This window comes from Ambystoma mexicanum, chromosome 5q (assembly GCF_040938575.1).
Source record: "Ambystoma mexicanum isolate Mex_15411 chromosome 5q, UKY_AmexF1_1, whole genome shotgun sequence".
NCBI lineage: Eukaryota > Metazoa > Chordata > Amphibia > Caudata > Ambystomatidae > Ambystoma > Ambystoma mexicanum.
Window position 1 is genome coordinate 803,195,200 of NC_090933.1, and position 13,493 is coordinate 803,208,692.

The 13,493-nt window shown below is 40.9% G+C and overlaps 1 protein-coding gene across 5 annotated transcripts in view; it reads left to right on the forward strand.

Annotated features, from left to right (window-relative positions):
- Positions 1-13,493, forward strand: part of RALYL (RALY RNA binding protein like) — a 2,307,036-nt gene that overhangs the window by 1,314,683 nt on the left and 978,860 nt on the right. For 4 of the 5 annotated variants that reach the window (XM_069621283.1, XM_069621281.1, XM_069621284.1 and 1 more), the window contains one exon: positions 3,457-3,576. The exons of the other annotated variant lie outside the window; for it this stretch is intronic. In XM_069621283.1, coding sequence (XP_069477384.1) covers positions 3,457-3,576 — 120 coding nt within the window. The remainder of the gene's footprint in view (positions 1-3,456; positions 3,577-13,493) is intronic. 5 annotated transcript variants of the gene reach the window in all.

Sequence of the window (13,493 nt, forward strand, 5' to 3'; positions counted from 1 at the left end):
GATTTCCTCAAAATGGAAGAGTCATTAATTTTCCTCTACACGTGTTTCACCATTCTGGTTGAGTGGCTCATCAGGAATGATTTGTGCAATCTTTAGAAATTGAAAATCTGAAAAATAATCTGATTGATACATCTGTGACAACCTTGCATATGTAGGCATAGGTGTTACGTAGAGCATAAGGAATAATGTGCAAATAGAAAAGAAGAATCGATGTATAGATGCCAAAACTCACCCACAGGAGTTCCAAAAATGGAGTTAAGGATGGGTTGCCCCTTCTAAGGAGGTCAATCCTAAAGGAAAGGAGAACCATTTAGTCTTCACAGAAAGTGGTCCCGAATTTCAAGTTTTTAAGTTTAAAGATCCTTGCAAATTGAATGCCAAACTTTAATTGCCAAGTTGGCCAAAGTTTGGGACTGCTAACACATGTCTAGAAATTACTCAGGAAATCGATCTATTGTTGGAGGTCTTTGTTGTTCAAACCTTTAAAGCAGTGGCTAGCCCAAGGGGAACTACCTTTAGGTACCTAGATGCTAGGAAGTATAAAAAAAAGAAAAGAGGAGTGTGAACCTTACTTGCTGACAAAGTAAGCGGCTAAGTGTAATTGCTGAGCTGCTAGAAACAAATACAATGCTGATCCTGGTGGATAAATTGAGCATGCCTGGATACACCTGCATTCAACGACAATAACCAAGTCATCTTTTTTTTGGGACGTTACATTGACAATATTATAATCATTTGGGATGGTGATTGAGAATCCCTTCTACAATACGTCAAATATCTTTTGTTTATACTTCCTAGACTCTAGATACCTAACATTAGTCCCCCTTGGTCTAATTTGGATCTCTGTGTTAGGCATTTCTTTAAAGGTTTCAACAACAACTTGGAAATCGGGCAACTTTGTCAGCAGGTTAGGTTCACACTCTTTTTTCCTTTTGTTTATGCTTCCTAGCCTCTAGATACCTAACAGTAGTCCCCCTTGGGCTACGTTGGAACTCTGTGTTAGCCATTCCTTTAAAGGTGTCAACAATAAAGATCTCTCGCAATAGATCGATTTCCTGGGAAATTTCTAGACACTTATTAGCAGTCCCAAACTCTGGGAAACTTGGAAATTAACGTTTGGCATTTATTTGACAAGGATCTTTAAACTTAAGACCTTGAAGTTCGGAACCACTTTCTGAGAAGACTAAATGGTTCTCCTTTCCTTTAGGACTGACCACCTTAAAAGGGGCAACCCATCCTTTACTCCAATTTTGTAACTCCTGTGGGTGAGTTTTAGCATCTATACTTCTATTTTTCTTTTCTATGTGCACATTATTCTTTATGCTCTACTTGACACCCATGCCCACATATGCAAGGTTGTCACAGACGTATCCATCCCATTATTTTTCAGATTTTAAATTTCTAAAGATTGCACAAATCCCACCTGATGAGCCACTCAACCAGAATGATGAAACTTGTGTAGATGGAAATGAATCACTATTCCATTTTGAAGAAATCTAATGGGACACCACTTTGAAGGAAAACTAAATTAACTTTTACTTCAAAGCTATCCTGAATAGGACAACCGATTGGACATTTAAGAATAACCATTTTAATACTTTATTAATAAAGGAATATTTTTCACTACAAATTGTGTTAATCCAGCACTTTTTTCAGCAACTGCCACATTACCCACGCCCAACTGTTTTTATATATGCTGGAACAGGATTTGAGCCCTATCTTTTCCCCTTTTACCTGTTTGTAAACTTACCTCTTGGTCATGTTGCCATTATTCTAGTTGTGTCTTCATTGCATTATATGTGTTTCATCAGGTGTTGGTTAATTTGCTTGACACATGGATTGTGTCAACAGTTGGTGACACTCTTCCTTTATGGGTCGTGGTGTTGTGGCTCCACTGTTTGGATTTTCAGTTGCTGTTCTTCTTTGACCTTTGACATGATTTGCTCTTTCAGTTTATTGCCAGTCTGTATTCAGTGCTGAATCCAGCATTTTGTCATGGGTGGTCATGGTTGTTGCATGCTTGCATGCATTTATAATTGGATGCTGGTGGTTGTCAATAATGACCTTACAATGCTTGCCACATCCTCATGAAGTAAGAACTGTGAGTTCTACTCTTTCACTCAGTTCACTGGATTAACTCTCTCTCCCACCCATTTGCAATAAGTATGGTGTGTGTCTTTGATCATTAGCCTATTGCATATGTTTTACTAATAGGGTTATGGGTGATTGGTCGGGTACTTTATACCAAGGAAAAGGGAATGACTTCATTTAAAAGGAATATAATTGTTTCCTGTTTCCTGGACATGGCTCATCATATAGTAAGGATTTAGAGAAATAACAGTGGGACTCAAATTAATGAAGATTACCGGTAAGTATTGAGAGTAATAGTTAACAAATGTAGGCAGTGTGTAAATTATGGAAAACATGTTGATCATTGATGTCAGGAGAGATATGATATGTGTACTGATAGAGAAATTCATGAAGAATTGAGGTTTAGGATAACAGCAAATTGACTTATAACGTGTTGTAATTTGGTGTATTTCACAGACTTTAAAAATGATGTTGGCTGCATCAGTGACCATTGTGGGCAAGTTGCCATGCCATGGCGGTGACATTGTCAGTGGTGGCCATAGTGTCTCCTGTGAATGAATACACCTTAACTCTCTTGTTTTGTTTATCACAAATGATATTAAATGTGCATTTCTCATTTGCAAGTGAATGCCACTTATATCATGTGCAAAATGAAGAAAATAAAATGTGAACTGCAGCCTGATTCTTGGTTATGGGCTCGAAGGAAGTTTCAAGCAGGTGTGTGCAGAGAGTGTGTCCTCTGGCAGTATTGCATGGCTGTGGGATTGTTGAACGATGTCATCAGTTTCCAGCTAGTCCAAGGTGGTTTGTGGAGGTGTAAGTCAGCAAACTATGCATGGCCTGCTGGAGCTACATAATGGGACGCTGTATCACATCCGGCTTTGCTCTACTGCTCATGAAAACTGGACAGGTCCTGGAACAGCCCATGCTCATGACTGTTTGGCCATCCTCCTCCTTGCTTCAATCTTTCTCGTTTCCACTCCCTTTCTCCTATCATCCTTTCTGTTTTTCTTCACCCTGTATTTTCAACATAAATACTCAGTCGTTCTTATCTTTCCTCTTCTTACTCTTCACTTCTGTTCCTGTTTGTTTTTTCCTTTTTTTAAAGTGTGTTGCTCCTACATTTCTTCTGGATCTCCTCAATCTTTTCAATGCATTCCTACTCTACAGTACATGCCTTTCCTTATTATCTTTCCAAAGCTTTCATTCTTCTACATCCATTACACAATATTCTGTTGCGCGCCCCTTTCTACCCCAATCTACAATCTTCTGCACACTTCCCTCCTCTTAATTATGTTGCTATATGGCCCTATGTTGCTTAATGCTAAACACAGACCTTCCTTTTCCCCTCTCCTTCCCTTTCAGATGTCAACCCTATCTCCCCAAACCAGACGCTTTTGTGGACACATCAATATTCCCATGTGCCTGTCTACCTTAATCACTTCAATGGCCGCATTGGCCCGATTCCACCTACTAAAGATCAAGGTAAGTCCCCACTTCACATTCCAGTCAACCAAGCCCCTGATCATTGGTCATCATTGGCAAATGATATGATGGCAAAAGCCTGCTCATCAATCTGCTTCACAAGACTATGCGAACGTTACAAAAAAGGGTTCAGATCAGCTGTCCATTGCCTGTTTAACACCACTAGATGAGCCTCTGCCACTTGCTTCGGACATGACACCCCCTACATGCACATGCTGGAAGAGCCACATGTGCTCAAAGGCCCACCACTGCATGTGTCTTGCTTGTTCTCCAATGAATAAACTTCAACTTCCTGTTCTTTCACACTCCCCGAGCCTCATTTCTCTCCTCTTACCGTCCATCAGGATTTATGTTGTCACCGTTTGTAGAAGCTCTTCTCTAGCAGCGTTCAAAACAAAATAATCAACGACAACAAAAAAAGAGTCAAAAATACATTAAAAAACAAAGGGATGCTTCAAGTGAGCAGGATATGCCACTGAGGACAGCCATTTATAATAGCTTTGTAAGTACTGGGGAAAAAAAGGATTTGCATATTACTCAACTGAAAAACCAGCGTGCTGAGACACATGAGCGTGATCAATCGATGCATAAAAAATAAGGACATTCGTGGTGAGATAAAAAAGAGAATGTACATTGAAGAAGAGAATTAGCGACTTGATTGCCTTGTTATGCACATGTACATTGCTGAGCTATAAAAGAAAACCCACTTGGGAACATTGTCCAATATTGCAGAAACATACAGTCCATACCACCTAGCTCTCAGTAGCAACAGTGGTAATTGTGGGACCCTTAACACTCCCGAGTAGAGATCTCCAATGGTGGGGATTTCCCGCTAGTGGCATCTCCTCTCCATCTCTTCGAGGGGGAAGAGATGGGCCGAGCTGAATCCTTCCCCTATCCTGTCACCAGCAGCTCCGAACACTAAAACTGCCCTTTTCTGGTCTTTTTTCTCCGCTACTTCTAATGGGTGGGAAGGGATTTCCCCCCCAAATACCTGTTGTGAGACCCAGAGAAGTCACTTTGAAAGGCAGAGACATCAGTGGTCCAATGAACTACCATGCTGACAAGAGAGCAACTCAGCACTGTTTCGCCATTTGCTTGGGTGCAGTCAGATTACACAATGGGCCTCATTACGAGGTAGGTGGTAAGGGATTACCGGCACCGGTAAGGACACTGGTGCCGGTAATCCCATACCACGCTATTCTGAGGTCCCTTAGCGGGTCCCTTCCTTAATGTCTGGTTTTACCAGGCGTTATGGAAGGGACCCGTTAAGGGACTTCAGAGCTAATAACGGTACCGCTAATTGAGGTACCGTTATTAGCTCCATCCCCATACCCATTGAGCCGTATGAGGGCTCGAATCGGAATGGGGAATGGTTCCCGCAATGGGGACTTACCGGGTCCTCCAAGGTTGGAATGACCCGGTAAGTCCCTTTTTCGGGAACCCGGACACGGAATGGGGTAAGGGGGTAGCCATGGCGCTAATAGCGCCATGGCTACCTCCTACCTTGTAATGAGGCCCAATGTGTACCCACTCTGCCTAAGTATAACTATCTAGCAGAGAGCAGGTGCTCTGTGATATGGCCTATTGTGTTTTTGTAGGGTTAATGATGTTTTAATGTGCTCATAGTCTTGCCCTAGCTCCGTTATCTTTGAGGCTATCGTAAAAGCCATGTGTTCTGGCTACAAGTGCAGCATCATCTGTAGAGACAATTCAAATATGACATTGACCAACATTTCGGAACATGTTCTAACACAGCAATGTTGATATTCAAGGTATCACTGAGACTGGTCATGCCTTAACAGATACAGTTTGCATGGTTTGTGTTTATTGTTGCAATTCCTACTGCATCTGTGGGCCATAGCCCCCAACCAATGATTTGCGATAGTAAACCGTTTTACATGTGTTATTGATTCCTTGCTAAATTTTCAGGGTGAATAGATTTTTATTCTGTAAGAAATGTGCATCGAAATTGTGATTTAAAATGACTTACTCCACGTCTATTAACAGAGTGCACATGTGGAGAATAAAGCAGCAAACAATGAAGACTTTAAATGCCATAAAGCTTTACCTCGTGAGTAGACACAATTAGACTCAAAACGCGAGAATGCAACATTGTCCTTCTAAAGTAAACTGTCACCACTTCCTAAACACGCAAAGTGTTGGTTTTGGCAATGTTTGGTTCCCAGGAGTTTAAGGGTGACTACCAACCTCAGAGGCCATTTTGCTCGAGAGCCGTAGGTAGCCCTGCGGACAAACGACAAGATAGCCTAATGAACTGACTCAAACTATGGACATAAATTGCTGCAGTCTGAGACAAACACAACAGGATTCCATATTCCAGAGGGGATCCCAGCAGGGAGATGTGAGACTAACACCCGGCATGGCCTTTAGTACAGAGAACACATCCAGTTACAACATACTGCTTCAGGATCCCAATCGGAAGCAGGTACACCCGTGGACAGCTGCACACAGACCATATGGGCTGAGGTAGAGATCTGTAGCAGAGTTGTAAGACTTCCACTTCATCCCAGATAGCTGGCAGGCTTTATATTGGCTTGGGAACCTGAAGACCACCTGGAGCTGGCACAAATAAGCAATTCAATGAATGAGTCAATCTCTGAGCACCATAACACAAGAGTTTGTCTCCATCAATCAGAAAAGAGGGTAGAGAGTGAGATTGAAGGAAAGGCCTATGAAAGACCAGCGTTTGAGTCAGAGAGGGAAGCAGAGGAACCAAGTGGATTCAGAGGAGCAATTCTCCTGGAACCAGCTTCAGGCAGGAGGGGGGGGCTCACATTGCCTGGGCACTGCAGTACAGCCTGAAGCAGGTTCGGGGATTCAGGAGAAGAGATGTCTGAAAGGTCTTGGAAAGCCAGTGTAGACTGTAAAAACTGCTGTTTCTGAAACAAATGAAAATGGGATTATAACCTGGATCTCCTGCGAGTCATGTACATCACTCACCCAAGGCTAGATGGCAAGTTTCTACCTGAAGCTCAACCCAACATAGACCAGATTATTCTAGAAACATCCACAAAACATGACCAAGTCTAGAATTGGCTGATGTAATTGAAGTTCACTGGATTCACGTCTCAACTCAGGCCCAGTGCAACTTCCTAGAGATTTACTATTGACTGTAAAATACCATTCAAAACACTCATCACCAAGAAGACCTAAACAACGTGTTGCCGGCTTGTGCTCGCCTACAAAGTAAATCCCTCCTCTTAGTTTCATAATAGTAATTCAAACCCTGATCATCTCACACCTGGACTATGGCAAAGGGCTGCTCGCAGGTACCTATATACCAGCTTGGCCCCTCTGAAAGCTGTGCACACCACATTCCAGACATCATATGATTTGATTGCATAAACCTCATCCTCAAGGAGCTGCACTGGCTACCCCTTGAAGCATGAGTCATATTCTAGGCCGTCTGCATCAACTACAAAGCTCTGTGGCAGGCCAGAAGGAGGACAGGGACTCTGATTAGACATTCCACTCATTACTTTACTAAATAATAAGAGAAAGCCTGTCTTTCTCTATTCTACAAAGCTTCCCTACCTGACAAAACTAGCTAAGGTGCTCTTCAGTCAATGAATATCTATAAAGAACCATCCACGTCCAACTCAATCCTATCCGGTGCTACCACTAGTTCTAACAACTTAAATAAAGGAGAAGGCCTCTCTTCTCATAAGGTTTTCAGACTTGACTTTTAACAGTCTCCAATTAATAATCATCAGATAATCTCTTGTAGTCACTCTTATCAGTTCAAACAGTTTGTTTAGTAAAGTGTTGACTGTGCTTCTTTTCCTTGTTTTTCTTATAATGATTGATCCTTCTCTTTTTCCATTGGCTACATTGTCAAAAATGAATGTTGACCTTGGGAATATCTCTTAATAGTTCAATTGACTTGAAACTTCCATTCTCAGGTTTCTGGGGCACTTTCCCAACATTTGTTTTCTTATCACATTTCTCTTGTATGACTGACTCTTGTCTGTCCTTTGGACCTCTTAGTCTAACTGATACTCTGTTAGTTACTTTCCAGTACACATGTCTTTCAGATTTCCTTTTAGTACTTCTGTTTTGTTTTCTCTTTCTTGACTACATTGAAGATTCTCATTCACTCCTAATATATCTTTACTCTTGAGACTCCGACGAGTAGGAGCAGTCCAATAAGGATTTCCATTCACTCTGCTTATCTCTTTATTCCTGTGACCGGGATGAGTAGAAGCAGTCCAGTAATGTTTTTCATTCACTCTTATTATATGTTATTATATCTTTATCCTCGTGCCTGTGACTTGTAGGAACATTACAGTAATGATTTTCATCCACTCGTCTTATGGTTTTGCTCTCCTAACTGTGATGAGTAGGAGCATTCCAATAATAACTTTCATTCACCCTTATTATATCTTTAATCGCGCGACTGGGATGAGTAGGAGAGTTCCAGTAATAATTCACAATCCTTTCCTAAGATCTCCCGTTATACCTGTTACCTTCTGTGGTGAGGGTTAACATCACCGGGTTCTTCAAGATATCAGGTCGCCTTCCTTTCCTCCATTATTTACATCTTGACAATCTCGATCGGTCTCTCTCTCCTTGTTTCTTCCTGATGGGCGGTTTGGTACTTCAGATTTTCCACTCTTCAAGAACCCACCATATGGAGATGGTCTCAGCATTGTTGGCTGGATTCCTGGGAGTCCCCATGGTCACAGCGCCACTCGGTGCTTGACTCTCTCTGTTCTCTTTAGGACACTGTGTATCTGTTCTTCTTCCTCGTGGCTTGTTTGCTACCAACTGTAACACTTCTGACAGCCCACGGCTCTGCTCAACTGCACAACGATGTGCGTCTCGTCTCCTCTGCTCGCAGTCAGTGTGTATTTTACTTTGAACCTCACACGCTATATTTTTGATTTCCCAGACTCCTCCCCTCTCCGGGATGACTTAGCTGGAGGGCTTCACTTATGTAAGAAGCCATTCCTTCATCTCTGTCTCTGCTTGGTTCTCTCTACCTCCATAGGGCCTCTTCTTTTTCTCAGTAGAATGACATTTTACCAGGGCATTTTCTGTTTCAGAATGGCATTAGCAGATTTCAACTTGTACTTCAGGGATACTTGTGTCAATTTGAAGGGTCTTCTAGGGAGTTCCCCCTGAGTACACAAGTCCTTGTCCCCAAAGGGGGAGTCTCTCCCAGTGCTTGCCACCTGCCCCAAAGGGAGGGTATTGCATAGCAGGCTCACCTCTCTAGCCTCACGGGTGGTGTGTGTGGGGGGGGGGCTCCCCATTCAGGAAGAAGGGACGAATTACCAAGATTCTTCACAACTGTAACAAGCATTATAAGCTACCCTTCTGATAAATGTACCATCATCAGAGTGCAGTGCACCACCAGAAGCCATGGAATTGCCAGACTGGAAACAAAGAGTCCCAGGAAGGAAATAACTAGATAAAAGGCCTTCTCCCGTGATGCACCCTGTGCCTGGGACAAATGTAGATGAGGCTTGCCCCCTTTGGCCTTCAGTTTAGGAAAGACATCTTGTTGATCACTAATTGCTCCATTCAGGTCTGCTCCTACCACCCCTCCAGAGCCCATCTTCCTAAACCCCCCCAACCCAGCCCAGCCCAGATACTAGTGCTAGTACCCCTACGTGTAACCCCCTGGGTGCATTCCTTATGCATAGCACTCTGTGGCGTGCTGGCTACGTTCACACTTTATGAATTCCATTAATGCATGCATACATAGCTGCTAGAAACCTAGATTGAGACTGCCTTTTAGTGGAAAGGAAACTATATTCCTCATTTGATGACAAGGCCACCACGAACATTTCTTGTTGGGAATGCCACCTTATCCCCTTTGAGCGTCAAGACCACAATGTCCCTTCATATGTGAGAGGGACATGAAATCCCATATTCGGGGAGAGGTCCACAATATCCCTTCATGGTGAACAGGGACCCTAGAACTTTCAATCTGATAGAAGTGGATCTGGTACTCCTGGCTAGATTACAAATAGCAAGCTAGGCGCTATGTCCATGTGAAGGTGAACAGTGGAAAAGTACCAGCTGGGGGCTGTAATTTTTGAATGAGAAATGAGAAAAGAAGTGGCTAGGTGATTTATGTTAGAGGCTGTACAATTAAGCTTAGAAGTGGTTGGGCACTAGATCACTGAAACTGTAGGTTGCGAGAAACAAGCACCTGGGCACTGTATTCATGATGATATGTTGAGATTAGAGGTTCTGAGTGACCAGTATCCTCACTAGAGTACAGACACTTTAGACTGTTATTCACCCTGACACTGTTTGACTTAGATTGTTCTCAGAAAGTTTCATTGTTGATGAACCATTAGTGCTCATAGGCTGTTACCCCAACCATCTCTCCCTTGCACATAATGAAATGGTTAAAACCATCCTTCTGGTATCATGCGTTTTTGGCAGTCTGCTACAAAGGGTAATGCTATCATTCGCCAACACACATGCAGCATGGTTTCTTAATTTAAGGACTTCACAAAATTCAACATGAGTTATGTAAGATATTGTATCAAATATGTGCTCAATGCTATGTGGACAACATATAGTACTGCAAAAATTAGGTGGCGTGAACACATGTAATATGTTGGGAAGATTACAAATGTTAGTGCTTGTAATGTAGAAACATGCAAAGGATTCCTCCTGCAGGTGTTGGCTTACTGGACAGAATGTGTATATGCTGTTCAACCACCAGTTATAAATAATGATTTAGAACTTACCCAATACACCTGATGAACCAAGATCTAAACAAGACATATTATGAGTTTCGAATGTAACTGCTATTATGCACACAAAAAAATGGATTTATGAAAAGGAATGGTTCTTGGTAAAGGAAAGCTCTATTTAAAATACCGCCGTTTAGGAAACAATTCAATTGAAGAATAATAGATACAAATTAATCTGTGAATTAATACACCAAAACACCCTGATCAAATCAAATTCAGAAGTTATTTGCATGATATTGCAGTAAAAATGCATTTATAATGGTGCTAAAGTACCTGGGTAGCATTTGCTTACGCAGAAGCAAGGTTTGCAGCTGTGTAATTCTACCATAATCATGCCATTGTTTTAGCTGGGGAAATAACGTAGTTATTAACCCCTTTAAAATATTAGACTGCTCTAACTTCATTTTTCAAATGCTCTTTCGCAGTAGCGTTAAACTCGAAAACGTCTGTATACTGGGGAGAACAGGAAAACACATATTTGAGACAACAAAAAATGTTCTTTTCTTTAGGGACGATAAAGACATGTATGTTTTTGATTTTGGACCAATAAACAATAAATAATAAAAATTATAATTGACATTTAATGAAGAATGAAAACAGGAAATAACCCAAGATCACAGCTATAGCTCTCATGTGTTGTGCACAAAGTTCTGAAATGCAAACAATTGATGTGTTTTGAGAACGCTCCATAAAGATGATTTATAAAGGTTCTATAAATGTCCCGTAAACCATAACTTGCAGTACTAAATAGCAAAATCACCCAAAAATGAAAATGCCAATGTTTCCAATCTTAATACATGATTTTATTTTTGAATTAGGGATAAATTACTGCCTCATTTGTGATCATGAAACCTGGTAATATTGTTAACCTGCAGAGTTTACCGAGACCATTTTTCTTTCTAAATATCAATACCAAAGTGTCAGAAGTAGACTTTAAGACCATCACCAGATCCATTCAGGAAGGTCAAACAGGGTTCAAATGTGTAATGAATGTTTGACTTACTGTACACGAAGAACACGGAAGAGAACTTCAAACATGCACAGCAAAATAGTCCTGCCAAAGTGAAATATACGCCTGGGCACATATCGGCGCAATGATATCTTACACAGTGGAAAGTGGTGGTTGTTTTGAAGCGTTTCAAACTAAGAGCAACATTTGGACCAAACTGATGTTTTTACTTTCATTTAATGTGTGTGATTCCAGTGAATTGTGTTTCCTTACTATAATCTTTACTAGTGACTTATATTTCGAATGTGATCATAGACGTTTATATCATAAACATAACCAAGAGTGTAAATATAAAATTGCGATAACAAAATATACAGCAAATCACCTGATACAATAGGGTATTTGCAGTGATCAAAGCACTAGTCAGTTATAAAATGCAGAAAAGTAAATAAAATGATTCTTGAAAAAATGCAACTAAAATGCAATTCAAGCTGCATAGTCAACTTAATTAAAAACTGAAACAGACAAATTAAATAAATGGTAACTTACTCGCTGTATTCTAGGATGATATCACCAACCTGTGAGTGAATTCCTTTTTCTACGATGGTTTTAAAGGAACAATGGACTTTAGCCGATAAAAAGTATTTTTTTGTGTTTTTTTTTTTACTTCCCAAATGTAGTCCATGCAAAAGGAAACAAGAGACATTCTGATGTTTGATTTGGAAATGTTTCTGCCGAGTTACTGCAGTAAAAGTCCAGTGCTGCCCAAGGGTGTTTGCAACAGAACCCATTTGTTAGCTCTCCGAAATTAGCGGGAGTCATAAAATGGCTTTGGCAAAAAAACAAAATACGTTGTGAACGGTGTGCTTAACTTCAAAAACTTCAAAAAGAAATGTTAGACATCAAATCACCAGTCGGTCTGCAGAGGGCTTAGAATGCCTGGGTAAAATACTGTGGTTAAAGTGTTTGGGGACCTCTAAACCAGGGGCCTCTTGCTATCTGGGTTCTGAGTACCCATATTTTGGTACTTTTATTGATAGTACAAACAGCTGGAACTCTAAGTCATGTTTAAAAAGGAATGACTTGTCCGTGCATATTGTTATCATAGTGAAGTTGGACCTCTAATATGGTGACCTAACGAAAAAGCCCCTACTCCCGGCGTATCTTGGGATGGTGGCCTGGCCTGGTTTTCCTGAGCGGAGATCTCTTCTTTGTCAGGGCTGATAGGTCTGCTAAAGTTAGCCGGATGTTTTTCAAAAAATGTCCTCCAACTATGCTGTGTGTGGACTACCCAAACAGTGAATTTGCCTTTTGAAATGCACAGCATTGAAAGCTGGGTTAGGTTTTTGTGGAAAACTTGAGCTCAGGTGCTGAACACTGTTATGGATTTTCTGTTGGGTGTCCTGTTTGTCAAGCTGCACAAAGAACACACCTGGTATGCAGCCCCTTTGCTTAAGTTGTGTTTGGTGTAAGAGGATTCAATTCAACACTACAGCTAAGTCAATGCCTAGTCTGGGATACTGAATGGAAACCCTTATTGATATATCTTTATGTCCAGTTCATGAGTTCTGGATGACTACCCCTATATAACACCCCTCTCTTGGACTTCCCCTGACCCCACTGAGCCAAGAAGTAGTTCTGTTTTGCAAGTTAAAAGGTTTATTTGAGAATTTAAACAATATATATATATATATATATATATATATCACACTTTATAATAAATTAATAATTGAATATCACACTTAATCTGAGCAGTAATCAATAATGGATAGTCTGGCACTAGCACACTTCTTTATAATCAATGATGAATGGTTATAGGATGGATAAGATAGCAATAATACTTTTATGGTTTCAAATGGATGCAAGGTGGAATGAAAATGCAGTAGAGAAAAAAAACTTGATAGGGTTTCAGCAAAAGACAATGTAATCACTTTCTTGGACAATTCACCCCCCCTTTTATGCAATGTAAGGAGATGAAGATGAAGATGACACAGTTCTTAGGAATGCAATCCAATAGAATTCAGTTCAATTCCCCCTCAGCAGCTTATACAACAGATAGGAGTTTTGAAACACATGCAAAATGCTTTGAATATGGTGACAATGCAGTGAGAAATATACTGAAAATGCTTTTAATTCCCTTCAGGAGGTTCAGGGTGAGTGGTATCTAGTTAATATGAGTTCAGGCTCACTCTAGCAATGATTCAGGGATGGTTCTTAAGAGCCAAACG